General features: G+C 42.7%; 1 protein-coding gene across 1 annotated transcript in view; it reads left to right on the top strand.

The window, feature by feature from the left end:
• The window catches only part of LOC137379650 (secernin-1-like), a 152399-nt gene that overhangs the window by 65284 nt on the left and 71528 nt on the right, over positions 1 to 15587 (top strand). Inside the window, exon 2 of the mRNA XM_068050785.1 lies at positions 6428 to 6609. Coding sequence (XP_067906886.1) covers positions 6428 to 6609 — 182 coding nt within the window. The remainder of the gene's footprint in view (positions 1 to 6427; positions 6610 to 15587) is intronic.

The following is a 15587-nucleotide window of genomic DNA, read 5'->3' as shown; positions in this document are numbered from 1 at the left end:
ATTCTTTCTGGGGAAAGATATAACGTTTCCACCAGAGAGCGCCTTGAACGCTAAAGTTTTAGGTAATGGATTGGCGGGGAGTATATACCCGTACCTTTATATAAAGTATGCCCAGAGAGTGACTTAATATCTGGGATGGTAACTGTAGGAGTTGTCCACAGTTTGCCAGTAGAAGGAATTGATCTACTCCTAGGAAATGATTTATGGATCAAAAGTATCAGTTTCCCTATAATTTCAGAGGAACCAAGTGAAGTTAGAGAAACGGAACAATTACAGGAAGAAGTTCCAGGACAATTACTACTAAAATAGTAGTAGAAAAGTTAACCCAATTCTTTACGAGATATGGATTACCACTTGAAGTTCAATCAGATCAAGGTTCTAATTTCATGTTTAAGATATTTCAGGAAGTCATAGGCAATTTGAGTATCAGACAGTTGAAATCTTCAGCATATCACCCACAGTTACAGGGAGCTTTAGAGAGATATCACCAAACTCTCAAAACAATGACTAGAACATACTATCACGAATATCCGCATGACTGAGATAAAGGCTTCTGTTATTTGCCACCAGAGACTCACCGAATGAGTCCACAGATTTCAGTCCTTACGAACTGGTTTACGGACATGAAGTAAGAGGTCCTCTAAAACTCACCAAAGGCAGATTCTTGGAACAAAGGAATGAATCTTCGATATTAGGCTATGTATCTGTGTTCCGAGAAAGGCTCATGAAAGCTTGCGGTGTGGCTCAGGAACACCTTAAAGCATCCCAAACCAATATGAAAAAATGGGCAGACAAGAATGCAAAGACCCGCAATTTTCAACTAGGGGATAAAGTATTGGTGTTGTTACCGTTACAAGGGGAACCATTAAAAGCACAGTTCAGTGGCCCATATAAAGTGATTAAAAGAGTGGGTAAGGTAGATTCCTTGATTGACCCCCCTGATCACCGGAAGAAGAACTGATTTGTGTCACATCAATATGTTAAAGCAATGTTCTTGCAGGGAGGAGGATAAGCCAGTACAGGTTAAAGGTTCGGCACAACATCGTGGGCTGAAGGGCCTGTACTGTGCTGTACTGTTCTATGTTCTATGTTCTAGGTATGTCAGGTAATCGGGACTGTTGAGAAGGAAAAGGATAGTGAGGATGAGGCAGAGGAGGCCTAGACAATTCTCAGATTGAACCTCCAACTATCAGGTGAACGAATACGGAATGGCTAGGAAAATTGGACAACATGCTTTTGTACTTAGAGGCAAGACAACATGAAGATCTAATCAGGTTTTTTACAACATTTAAAAGAGGCTGTAAGGATAAGCCGGGGTGTACAACCTTTGTCACACATGATGTGGATGTAGGGGAACCCATTCCTTTAAAGCAACATCCTTACCGCTTACATCTGGACAAACAGGCCCAAGTAAAGGCAGAAATCCAATACATGCTGGAAAACAACTTGATTGAACCTAGTCAAAGCAGGTGGAGTTCAGCAATAGTTCTAGTGCCAAAACCTGACAGGTCGACCCGGTTTTGTATAGACTATAGACAGGTTAATGCGGTAACGAAGGCAGACTTCTACCCAATTCCTTGTTTAGAAGACTGTATCAACAGAGTGGGTAGTGCTAGGTTTCTTACCAAGATCGACTTGTTAAAGGGATACTGGCAAGTTCCTTTGACTCCTTGAACCAAAAAGATATCAGCTTTTATAACAAAAGCAAAATACTGCGGATGCTGGAAATCTGAAACAAAAACAAGAAATGCTGGATTCACTCAGCAGGTCTGGCAGCATCTGTGGAAAGAGAAGCAGAGTTAACGTTTCGGGTCAGTGACCCTTCTTCGGAACTCTTCCGAAGAAGGGTCACTGACCCGAAACGTTAACTCTGCTTCTCTTTCCACAGATGCTGCCAGACCTGCTGAGTGAATCCAGCATTTCTTGTTTTTGTTTCAGCTTTTATAACACCTGACGGTCTTTATCAGTGCCGGGTGATGGCATTCGGGCTAAAAAATGCACCAGCCACTTTTCAAAGATTAATGAATCAGATGGTAGCCAGTGTTCCCAATTGTGTCGTGCATCTCCATGATGTACTAATATACAGTAACACTTGGCAAGAACACTTAAACCAGCTAAAAGCTCTGTTTAAAAAATTATAAGCAGTGGACTTAGTAAGAAATCTGGCAAAAAGCGAATTCGGAAACTTACCTCGGACACATTGTGGGGCCAGCAGAAGTATTGCCAAAAACGGAAAAGGTACAAGCCTTAATGGAGTTCTCTATCCTTAAATCTAAAAGTGAAATAATGAGCTTTCAGGGATGTGTAGTTTTTACAAGAAATTTGTATGGAATTTTAGTACTGTAGCTGCTGCATTAACTGATTTGCTACAAAAAAAAAACAAAGTAGTATGGTCCAGATGAATGCCAGGCAGCATTTGAAAAGCTAAAAGCAATCCTAACTAATGAACCAGTGTTGGCTGCTCCAAATAGCCCTTCAAAACAGCAAGCGATGCTAGCGACCTGGGGGTTGGTGCAGTCTTATTGCAGGATGATGAATCGGGCATAGAGAAGCCAAGTAGGGTACTTTTCAAGAAAACTAAATTGCCATCAAAAAAGTATTCCACGGTGGAAAAAGAACCATTAGGACTTTTGCTGGCTGTCAAATATTTCAAAGTATATGGCCCCCAAGACTATAAGGAAACACTAATATACACTGACCATAACCCATTAACATTTGTGGAAACATTTTAAAACCAAAATGCTTGAATATTTAGATGGAGTTTGTTGTTACAGCCTTATCATTTGAAAATTGTACATATTTCAAGGAAAAACAATGCTATTGCCGATGCTTTGTCTTGAATTGAACTATGTTGTTACATGGATGATGATGGTACAAAGTCAAATTCTGTTAATTATCAGTAGAGTGAATGGGGTCATGAATGTGAAAATATGTTTAGAATGGTTTTTTTTCAGTTTCTATTTTTTGCATTTCAATGAAACTCATTTTAAGAATGGCTGTTCATTTCGCCAAGGGCGGGGGTGTCATGGAAGTGTTTTTTTTTCTGTTTAAAACAGTTTGCCTATAAGACTCAGTTTAAAAACAGTGTGCCTTTAAAAACTAAGGGGGCACTGTGTGCCAGCTGCACCTGTTTCCTGAGCCACAGCAGGAGAGAAGGTCACATGATGTACTGTAACTTTTAACTGTGTGTAAAAACTGGCTAAAACCAGCAGAGAAAATCTACAATGAGCTCTAACTGTGTTTGCCTAAGGAGGAATAAACCCCTGAAAAAGAACAATTTGCATTGTTCGAGGTGGTAAATTCCATTTTACTTCGAAACTCTAAGAAATTTGTTACTGATGTGACTCTCTCTATTGCCTATTTGTGCTTGCTGGAATTCTCAGTAAAGTTTTTTCCAAAAGACTGCACATTTTAAAATCCAAGTGGACCTATTGCTGTGCTTCTCATTGAAAGAACTGTCGGACGCCTGCTGCAGCTGAAATACTTTAAATGCCTATCTATTGAAGACTTTAGTCGAATTCGCCTGAAGACTTCGAGTGGCATCTAATTACTCTACTCTGGGATACCTCATCAACCGGGCATTTAACTTACCAGGACTTATAACCCGGCTACTTATTTTATTCCTAAGAAACACCTTTTGTTTTAAAATCTGGTTAACCATTGTCAGTTTATAAATGTATGTGTGTGTGCATGGGGGTGCTGAGGATAAATAAGAAGTTATAAGGTCTTTAGACATAAATTTATCTTAATAGTGTTAAGAGTTGGTTTATTAATAAATAGGTAATTTGTTGTTATTTAAAGATACCTGATTTGGTGTATTTTATTCTGGGTTATTAATAAAGTTTTTAATTTGGCTGTTTTCCAGTTAGGTGGGAGAACTTTAGTAATATTCTGTGACCTGTGGAGTAAAGTGTGGCTACCCAACCAGACCCAACAACATGTGTCGGGGTTTGGGTCGGGTAGGGTCTCTCTTCTGTGTCCAAAATCCGGCTCGGGTCGGGTCAGGCTGGACGTGGACAGTGCTGCCTTGCTCTGGGAAGTAATCTTCAAATGAACATTGGGGACATCAAGACTTGTTTGTTACATTGCATGATTTCCTAAAGTGGATACTTTTTTTCCCGCGAGTGCTTAGGGTCGTGGCACCTTCGCCTGTTTGAAATCAGTGTTGGTTGTTTTTTTAAAGAACTTTATGATGTTAATTGGTCACCAGTGAGCGAATACAGGTGCCAGTTGTTGATGTACCCGTGTTCAATTAACATCATAAAGTTTTTTTAAAAAAACAACCAACACTGATTTCAAACAGGTGAAGGCGCCCCAACCCTGAGCACTCGTGGGGAAAAAAGTATCCACTTCAGGAAATCATGCAATGTAACAAACAAGCTTCTGAACTGTATCAAGTTCCGATGTCATTAACAAAAAAAAAATCTGCAGAGAACTCAGGTTGGGAAGTTTAATCTCCCTATTTCCAGATAATTTTAAATCTTTGGGCCAAGTATAGATTAAAGAAAGAGCTCAGTTGATGTTTCTGTACTTGGTTCAGTTACTGGTATCTTCCCCGGGCTTGTCAGTTTCTCCCGGACTTGATAGATTTCAGAGTGTAAGGGGTTGGGTTAATTTCACTTGGATGCTTACTTGTAGCTGTTTCTTTCCCCCCCACTCTTCTCACCTCTGATTAAAGCCTGACAACCCGACCAAACCTGAGCGCATGTGTCAGGGTCGTGTTGGGTCGGGCATTTAAAAAAATTAAAGGACTCTGGCTCGGGTCTGGTTCGGATTGGCTGTTGTCGGGTTGAGCTTGGGTTGGCTTTTAATTTTATACCCGAGCCAGGCTTTACCATGGAATGATGGGACTGAATTGACAGTGCATTGCTCCCACCTTGGTTGTAACACAGGAAACAGAGTCGTAATAAATCAGTCATTTTCAGGTTGGCAGACTGTAACTAGTGGAGTGCCACAGGGATCAGTGTTGGGGCCTCAACTGTTTATTATCTATATTAACGACTTGGATGAAGGGACCAACTGTATTGTAGCTAAATTTGCTGGTACTACAAAAATAGTTAGGAAAGCACATTGTGAGGAGGAAACAAAGTGTCTGCAAAGAGATATAGATAGGTTAAGTGAGTGGGCAAAAATTTGGCAGATGCAATATAAATTGGGAAAATGTGAGGTTGTTCATTTTGGCGGGAAGAATAGAAAAGCAGAATATTATTTACAGGGAGAGAGATTGCAGAATGTTGCAGGACAGAGGGATTGGTTGCCCTTGTACATGAATCACAAAAAGTTAACATGCGGGTACAACAATTAATTAGGAAGGCAAATGAAATATTGGCCTTTATTGCAAGGGGGATAAAGTATAAAAGTAGGCAAGTTTTGCTACAACTGTACAGGGCATTGGTGACACTGCGCCTAGAGTACTGCATACAGTTTTGATCTCCTTACTTAAGAAGGGATATACTTGCATTTGGAGGCAGTTCAGAGAAGGTTCAGTAGGCTGATTGCTGGGATGAAGGGGTTGTCTTTTGAGGAAAGGTTGAGCAGGTTGCACTTATACTCATTTGTGTTTAGAAGATTAAGAGGTGATCTTATTGAAACATACAAGATTTTGAGGGGGCTTGACAGGGTAGATGCTGAGAGGATGTTTCCCCTTCTGGGGGAATCTAGAACTAGGGGACAGTGTTTCAAAATAAGGGGTCTCCCTTTTAATACTGAGATGAGGAGGAATTTCTTTTCTCAGAGGGGGTCGTTGATCTTTGGAATTCTCTTTCCTGGTGAGCAGTGGAGGCTAGGACATTGAATATATTCAAGGCTGAGTTACAGATTTTTGATCTACAAGGGAGTCGAGGGTTATGGAGGGCAGGCAGGAAAATGGAGTTATGACCACAATCAGATCAGCCATGATCTTACTAAATGGTGGAGCAGGCCCAAGGGGCCGAATAGTCTATAGCTACTCCTATTTCTTATGTTCTTATGTCCTTTTGAAAGCCCATATACAGATGACCCTCTCCATTACTTCATCTAAGGACTCAATCAAGTTCATCAAACACAATTTGCCTTCAACAAATCCATGTTAACATTCAATATTAGCCTGTACTTTTCCAAATGCCAGTTAATTTTGTCCTGGATTATTATCTCTCAAAATTTCCCCACTACCTACATTAAGCTGACTCGCCCGTAGTTGCCAGGTTTAGCCCTCTCCCCTTTTTCTTAAATGGGTGTAACATTTGCAATTCTTCAGTCCTCTGGCAGAATGTCCATATCTAAGGAGGATTAGAAGATTGTGACCAGAGCCTCTGCAATTGAACCCTTGCTTCCCTCAGTAATCTAGGATGCATCCTAGTAATGACTTTGATCCTTTATGTCAGACATATGAGAGGATGGTTCGTGGTGCACAGATGACTGATTTTTTTTGTCTCTTTTCTTTTGGCAGTGCACATATATCACTATTGGTCAAGCAGAGAGGACACTTGCTGTAACACTAAGCAAATCAGCCTGGATGTGGGGGGCAGAAATGGGAGCCAACGACCATGGAGTCTGTATTGGTAATGGGGCTGTGATGACCAAAGAGACAGCTGCAGAGACAGAAGCATTACTTGGGATGGATCTTGTCAGGTAATTAATGGTTAGAAAGAATAGCAAAAGAAAATTCCTGTCATTCTTCCCTTCTCTGAAATATTAATGAAATGCCTTGTTTTGGGACTAGGAATCTTGCAATTCAGTAACATTAGTGGCTGGAATACTTGATCTTTTGGAGACAGAAATGAATGGAAAAAACTTATGTATTAGAAATGTGAAAACTGACATTGCCTCAGGAAGCCCTTCCCCTTTATCTGTCTGATAGTCTGAAGCCAGGGAAACCTGGCCAACAATAACAAAAAATAGAAACCCTGTTAAAATTGAGGCATTTAGCCTCCTTAAAAGGTTTAAACAACCGATTTGCCTCCTGAGACTGGATTGGCTGCCTGCCCCTCATCCTGGTTCTGTTAAAAATTGGAAGCGGGCAGGTTTGAAGCATGTTGGGGTCGTTTTTGAAGTTTTTAACATTTTTACTTCCCACCTGACTCAAACTCAATCATTCTTTGGGTTTAAAATTAACCACTCAGTTTCACTAATTGTTATTTGTAACACTATCTTTGGACAGAGGATCAGCATTGTTGCCCATGTCTGCACTGCTTTTAAAGCTTGGATTTTTCTCTGCTCTTTTGGTGACCAGAATTGAGTGCATTATTCAAAGTTTGACCTGACCAGAGCTCTATATCGCTTCATAGTGGCCCACCAATATAACTAAGCATTCTGTTTACTTGATTTTTCCTCTGCAATGATTGGACAAGATGAATGTGCAGTTTGTAATCAGTCTCTGAACTTTCTGCTAATTCTTTCAACTGATTTCCCTAATTTTATTCATTAAGTTTGTTACCCCATCCCACCCAGGTCAGTAATGCTTTGCACTGTTGTATTGAATTTAACCAGGTATAGTTCTCTGCATTTGCTTTAGACATTACTACCTTCCATCACCCTGTCTCCCCATCCCCACAAATTAGTGTGATTTGTGAACTTGACCACATGTATTATGTTACTGAACCTACACTGTTTAATTAGATTGGCAACCGTCAGGGCACCAGCACTGATACACTGGGACACTACACTTTCTACATTTCCCAGTGAATACTTGGTGCTACTCCTTCAGCCAATTCATTATCCATCTCCAATATCTACCTAGGGTTTACATTGCATTTGGCTTATGAAGCAACCTTTCTTGCATGATTTTATTGAAAGTAAGATTGAATAGCCTGGCTTTCCAACATCCATTTGGGATATAAATTTGTTGGGAAAAAGTCAGAGATTAGCCAGGTAGGACTTCCCACTTTTGAAACCATGTTGGCTGCTTTTTGATTGCCCTAGCCCTGAACTCACATCTTTCTCTAGTTTCTTCCCTCATGACTTCTCCGAGCTCATCTTATCCATGAGACCCACCTCCTGCTCACTCACTCCTATTCCCACTAAACTGCTGACTACCCAACTTCCCTTCCTGGTCCCCATGTTAGCTGATATTGTAACTGTTCTCTTTCTTCAGATAGTGTGCCCCACTGCTTTTTAAATCCGCTGTCTCCACTGCTCTCAAAAAAACCAACCCTTGACCCCACCATCCTTGCAAACTATAGCCCAATCTCCAACTTCCCTTGCCTCTGCAAAGTCCATGAAGGCGCTGTTGTTTCCCAAATCCAGGACCATCTATCCCGGAACTCTAGGTTTGAATCCCTCCAATCAGTTTTCCGACCTTGCCACAGTACCAAAACTGCCCTTAACAAAGTCACAAATGACCTCCTATGTGACTGTGACCAGGGTAATTTATATCTCATTGTCCTTCTGGACCTGTCTATTGCCTTTGACCACACCATCCTCCTCCAATGCTTCTCCACTGTCATCCAGCTCTGTGGGACTGCACATGCCTGGTTCCCATTCTTCTCTATCTAATCATAGCCAGAGTATAACTTGCAATGGCTTCTCTTCCCACTCTTGCACCATTATCTCTAGTGTCCCCAAGGATATTTGATTGGCCCCCCCTTGCTACTTCTCATCTACATGCTGCCCCTTGGCGACATCATCTGAAAGCACAGCGTTAGATTTCATGTACGCCGACAGCGCCCAGCTCTACATCATCAACACTTTCCTTGACTCCTCCACTATTGCTAAATTATCAGACTGCTTGTCCGACATCCAGTACTTCTTGAGCAGAGATTTTCTCCATCTAAACATTGGGAAAACTGAAGCCATTGTATTTGGGTCCCTCCATTCCCTAGCTACCGACTCAATCCCTCTCACTGGCAACTGTCTGAGGCCGAACCAGACTGTTCACAACCTTGGTATCATATTTGACCCTGGGATAGCCTGTCGACCACACATCCACACCATCACTAAGACAGCCTATTTCCACCTCTGTAACATCGCCTCACTTTGCCCCTGCTTCAGCACTGCTGCTGAAATCCTCATCCAAGCTTTGGTACATCCAGAATTGACTATTCCAATAAACTCCTGGCTGGCTTCTCACATTCAACCCTCTGAGGTCGTCCAAAACTCTGATGCCTGTGTCCTTACTTGCACTAAGTCCCACTCACTCATTGCCTTGATTGACCTTGCACCTCCCTATCTCTGTGATCTCCTCCATTACTGCAAACCTCAGCGACATCCGCACTCATCTAATTCTGGTCTTCTGAAGAAACCCAAATTTAATTACTTCACCATTGCTGGCTGTGCTTTCAGCTGCCTCGGCCCTAAGCTCTGGAATTCCCTCCCTAAACACCTCTGCCTCTCTACTTTTCTTTCCTTCTTCAAGCCACTCCTTAAAAACTACCTCTTTGACTAAGCTTTTGGCCATCTGACCTAATATTGCCTTATGTGGCTCAGTGTCCAATTTTGCTTCATAATGCTCTGGTGAATCACCTTGGGACGATTTATTACGCTAAAAATATAAATACAAGTTGTTAGTTATTAGGATAATCCTCAAGTTTATTCCAAATGATTAATTCCATTGCTACTTATTGAAGTAAGACTAATTGGTGCATAATTTTACTTTTTTTTTACTTTTTTCAAGTAGGGACTGTTATTACTTGTTTCCAATACAGTAGGTCATTTCCTGTAATCATTGACTCATCTGTGACTCAGGTTATCACTTTGTAAATTTTGTCCCTCATCTCATATAGCACTCTTGAATATTTACGGTGCAAAACTCAGATGTGTCTCACCCATTTTTGTAGGGCACTACAAGTGGCCTTATAGGTCCAAAATGGCATCAGCAACACGTGCACTTCTAGTGTAAGTCACCCAGACGCCATATGGTGAGGCGTTAGCACACTGCTCAGTGAGTGTCAGCAGAAAGTATGCAGGGGAAGCAGATCATGACCATAATCTACATTTAATGTTGATTTGACGCAGCGCTGCCATTTTTCAGCTCAATGTTCCGGCTGAACAACACCCTCTCTTAATCATGCACAACTGAACATAAATCCAGTAGCAGAAAGGACTCCACCCCAGCACTATTAAAACTACTTTCAGGTTAGTTGCTGATTGATTTCTACTGGCTTTTTCTATGTATGTACAAGCATTTCATTCTTTCTAGCGTCCTTTAAAGTTTCTAAAGACTAGAAAGAGTGAAGTGCTAGGTGCTGGAGGAGTTGGTCCTGATTTCACGGCTTCTGCACAAACCAGTTGCTCCCAGACATGGGTGCAGTAGTAGCCATTCCCTTTGGAATACAACATGAATGGAAGAATGAGCAGAGGCCACACAGAGGAGGACAACATGCTGAAAGAGTAAGGAGAGGGAGAAAGGCTCTCAGCAGGAGGCCATATCTGACCAGGGTGTTCAGGGAACAATTCTCCTACCTGAAATTCAGCGAACCAATGTGTGAGATATTTGTGCCTCACTGAAATCTGTCACCTGCTGCAGCACAATGACAACCACAGAGCAAGGAGAGGACCGCATTGCTGGTGAATGTGAAGGTGACAGTGGCCCTGGCCTTTTGTGTGTTGGGCTCTTTACAGGCTGGAGCTGGAGATATTTGCAAAATCTCACAGTTTGACATCTATTGTTGCATAAGGGAGGTCACTGAGGCTGTCTCTTCAAAGAGAGTTGAATACATTATCATTCTCTTTTTTTTTGTCAGAGAACGGCAGGTGGAGCAAGCACGTGGCTTTGCGAGGTTTGCAGGCCTCCCCATGGGCGCAGGGTGCCATTGACTGCACACACATCGTTTTGTGGGCTCTGCTTGTCAACTTTGAGATGTACCACAATCAAAAGGGAATTCGCTATCTCATAGTTGAGCAGCTGTGTGACCGTATGCAGAGAATCATGCCGGGTATCCTGGCAGCAATCATAGTGCATTCATTCTGCAGCAGTCCGCTGTGCCAGCTGTATTTCAGCCACACGGTAAACCAAAGGGTGGCCACTGGGAAATGAGGGCTGTCCACTGGTGACATGGTTCATGATTGCAGTTCACAATCCATGCACACATGCAGAACACATACATTGAGAGCCATGCTGCTACAAGAAAGATGCCCATTAGCGTGCTGAAGCAATGATTCTGCTGCCAAGACTACTCTGGAGGAGCCCTGCAGTATTTGGTTGAGTGGTGTCAAGATTGTGGTGGTGTGCTGCATTCTACACAACCTTGCCATTAGGCAGTGACAAGGTCTGTCCCCTTCTATCAGGTGAGCAGCTGAGAAGCAGGAAGAGGAAGGGAGGCTGGATCATAGACAGCCCCATTCTGCTCAGGCTGTATGTGAAGAACTAATTCAAATAAGAAACTGGTAATCTTAACCCCAATTCCCTATTAATCAATAGTACCACACTTCTTACCTTCACTATGCCACTGGCTATCACATCATCCTCTTGGCCACAATGCAAAAATAAAAGTCAATGCAAAGTATACATTCCAAGCCAGATTTATAAATTAAATTCTGTGTTATGAACTCTGGACTTTGTAACAAGATTAATCTTTTAAAAACTGTGATTTTTAAAAGTTTAAGATGGAGTCAGAAAACTCAGGTGACCTCACATCAATTCTGTTTAAAGACAAAACAGAAATCTTGGTTACCAGGACAACAGCTAACACCGATCATTTTTGTTTTGAAAAACAGAGACTACAGGGGTATAGCACCTGAAGAACAATGGGTTTCACCCTCGCAGACTTTCTGATTGTAAACAAGGAGATAGTGATTCTGAGGATGCAAATGTACATGGCATCTGCTAACGCCTAAAAACAATGAAAAGCCCAGGTGGCGCTGCTGAAATCAGACTTGTGAACTTTGCATATTGCAAAATGACAATAGATTATTGACTTTTGAGTCCAGATAAATTTAACAGATTTTCTGAAGGCAGGCAGGCTGTAAGAAAGGAAAGCTGCATTTGCAGCCACAGAGCAGGCTGTAAGAAAGGAAGACAAGCAGCGGTGGCAGCCTCGAGGGAGAGAGAGAGAGAGGGAACACCTGCTCTCAGAAAAACTGATGCAGCGAAAGGCTGCAAAGACTTGAAACTGTTTCAAAAGTTGAGGTTTGAGTGAAAGTAAAAGAGCAATAGGATCACCTTATTCATGGATGTCCAGGTCAGAAGTGCTTGGAAAAGTGAGCGAAGAGGGCATTTATTTTGAGAAAGTTCTGAGAGATCGAACCCATTGCAACTGGGAGGAGTTTGGGACTTTTAACTGCAAAGATTTCGCCAATGAAGAGGACTGTGTAACATATAAGTGTGGTGTGAGGTTTTAATAAGTAAAGAAAATATCTTTCTTTGTAATTTGCGGTATCAGCTGCTTACTGTGTAACTGTGTAGTTAATGGGGACTTTGTTTAGTTTAGTTATTATAATAAAAGTCTTAAAACATGAAGTCTTGTCCTGTAATTCTTTAAATTGGTCTGGCGGTTCATATCATATTTTTAATGTGACCAGTCTCTCTGAGGTTGTAACAAATTGGGAGCTCATATGGGATACAAACTCAGAGGCTGTAAAACCAGTACATTGGAATTTGATGGAATTTATGTGGGCCAAATTTCATATTTTCGCGAAACTCATAAGGAAAAGTTGTATGTCTACTTTTGAGCTCAAGCCTTTATGGAGAAAGAAGATTTGACTCCCATTGATTTAACACAGTTAACAGTGGATGCATTAAAGGCTGTAGCAGAGCAAGTGGGATTAGTTTGAAATCAAAATCTATACAGGCAGAAATTGTTGAAGTGTTGGCTCGGCATTTTAATCTTGAGGAAGAAAAGTGTGATCCTGGTACTTCTCAGATTGAGTTTGCTAGAATTCAGTTACAAATGAGGCAAATGGAAATTGAAAAAGAAGAAAAGGAAAAAGCACTGAGAAAGTTTGAAGTCGAAGAGAAAGAAAAAGAGTGTTACAAAAAGAAAGAAGCCAGGAAATTTACACCGGACAGAGAAAAACTAAGATCACGCAAATAGAGAGTGACAGGAAAGTTTGAGGATGTTTAACTCATAGTTTTGATTTGGCAAGGCAAGAAATATTCGCTAAGTGCCTAAAGTCAGTGAGGAAGGATTTGAAATGTACTTTGTGTCTTTTGAAAACATTGCTACAAAGTTGCAATGGCTGAATGTAAGTTGGACAATTTTATTGCAAAGTATGTTGGTGGGAAAAGCATTAGAGATATATTCAACACTTTCGGAGGAACAGTCAAGTGATTATGAAGTGGTTAAAACGACAGTTCTCAATGCTTTTGAGTCGGTACTGGGGCTTTACAGGCAAATTTGCAGGAATTTAAGAAAGAAACAGAGCTGACATGTTTGGAATTTGCAAAAGAGAGGAAATTATATTTGATCATTGGAATGAATCCATGAAGATTGAGCAAAACTTTGAAAGTCTCAGGGAAGTACTCCTAATGGAGGAGTTTAGAAGTAGGGTCCCTTCAGGAATAAGATCCCACCAAGAAGAATATAAGTTGGTAAAATAAGGAAAGCTGCAGAAATGGCAGATGATTATGAATTGACCCACAAAATCGTAGTTACAGGCCCCAGTTTGGAAAATCTCAGAGGAGTTAGAAGGATAGGAGGGTAGATAATGAGAAGAGATTTGGTTTTAATGAGAGAAAGGGTAAGAGAGGGGATACAAGGAACCCACAGAGTGGCATAAAAGATCGTCAGGAGACTATGGTTGTGTCAAAAGGGACAAAATTTATTTTTGTAACAAAAGGGGGGAGAAAATCAGAATACTGGAAGCTGAAAGGCAAGCCAGTAACTATGGTAGGTTTCCCAAAAGCCAATCCTAAAAATAGTTGCCCGAGTAGGTGGTGCTCTCAACAAGCCAGTACCTTTGGCGATGTTGGATAGTGAGCAGAAATGTGCAGGAGAGAGTGGGGAACTGAATGTGGTGATTGAAGCAGTGATTGTGGGAGGGAGCGGGGAACTGAATGTGGTGATTGTGGGAGGGAGTGGGGAGCTGAATGTGCTGATTGAAGCAGTGATTGCGGGAGGTGGTGGGGAACTGAATGTGGTGATTGAAGCAGTGAGTGCGGGAGGGAGTGGGGAGCTGAATGTGCTGATTGAAGCAGTGATTGCGGGATGGAGTGGGGAACTGAATGTGGTGATTGAAGCAGTGATTGCGGGAGGGAGTGGGGAACTGAATGTGGTGATTGAAGCAGTGATTGCGGGAGGTGGCGGGGAACTGAATGTGGTGATTGAAGCAGTGATTGCGGGATGGAGTGGGGAACTGAATGTGGTGATTGAAGCAGTGATTGTGGGAGGGAGCGGGGAACTGAATGTGGTGATTGAAGCAGTGATTGCGGGAGGTGGCGGGGAACTGAATGTGGTGATTGAAGCAGTGATTGTGGGAGGGAGCGGGGAACTGAATGTGGTGATTGAAGCAGTGATTGCGGGAGGTGGTGGGGAACTGAATGTGGTGATTGAAGCAGTGAGTGCGGGAGGGAGTGGGGAACTGAATGTGGTGATTGTGGGAGGGAGTGGGGAACTGAATGTGGTGATTGTGGGAGGGAGTGGGGAGCTGAATGTGCTGATTGAAGCAGTGATTGCGGGATGGAGTGGGGAACTGAATGTGGTGATTGAAGCAGTGAGTGCGGGAGGGAGTGGGGAACTGAATGTGGTGATTGAAGCAGTGATTGCGGGAGGGAGCGGGGAACTGAATGTGGTGATTGAAGCAGTGATTGCGGGAGGGAGCGGGGAACTGAATGTGGTGATTGAAGCAGTGATTGCGGGATGGAGCGGGGAACTGAATGTGGTGATTGAAGCAGTGATTGTGGGAGGGAGTGGGGAACTGAATGTGGTGATTGAAGCAGTGATTGTGGGAGGGAGCGGGGAACTGAATGTGGTGATTGAAGCAGTGATTGTGGGAGGGAGCGGGGAACTGAATGTGGTGATTGAAGCAGTGATTGCGGGAGGTGGCGGGGAACTGAATGTGGTGATTGAAGCAGTGATTGCGGGATGGAGCGGGGAACTGAATGTGGTGATTGAAGCAGTGATTGTGGGAGGGAGTGGGGAACTGAATGTGGTGATTGAAGCAGTGATTGTGGGAGGGAGTGGGGAACTGAATGTGGTGATTGAAGCAGTGATTGTGGGAGGGAGCGGGGAACTGAATGTGGTGATTGAAGCAGTGATTGTGGGAGGGAGCGGGGAACTGAATGTGGTGATTGAAGCAGTGATTGCGGGAGGTGGCGGGGAACTGAATGTGGTGATTGAAGCAGTGATTGCGGGATGGAGCGGGGAACTGAATGTGGTGATTGTGGGAGGGAGTGGGGAACTGAATGTGATTGAAGCAGTGATTGTGGGAGGGAGCAGGGAACTGAATGTGGTGATTGTGGGAGGGAGCAGGGAACTGTTAGGGAGAATGGAGGTGGCGATTCCGGGTGAGGGGGTTTGGGTTCATATCGCTTTTTTCGTCTCAAATTGAGCAGCGCCATCTTTATTACTGGAAACTGCCTGAGACGTCGCAGACAGTGACATTTCAGTTGATGAGGCTGCATTTGCGCATGTGCCAGTAGTGCGCCACTTATTGGTTGTGTTGTCAGCAAACTCAGCCTTTTTATTACTTGCCACCAGGAACACACCAAATGAGTCCATTGGTTTCAGTCCATT

This window comes from Heterodontus francisci, chromosome 2, assembly GCF_036365525.1.
Source record: "Heterodontus francisci isolate sHetFra1 chromosome 2, sHetFra1.hap1, whole genome shotgun sequence".
In the NCBI taxonomy this organism is placed as follows: Eukaryota; Metazoa; Chordata; class Chondrichthyes; order Heterodontiformes; family Heterodontidae; genus Heterodontus; species Heterodontus francisci.
Note: the sequence above shows the minus strand (reverse complement) of the source record. Positions and strands in the feature narration are given on the sequence as shown.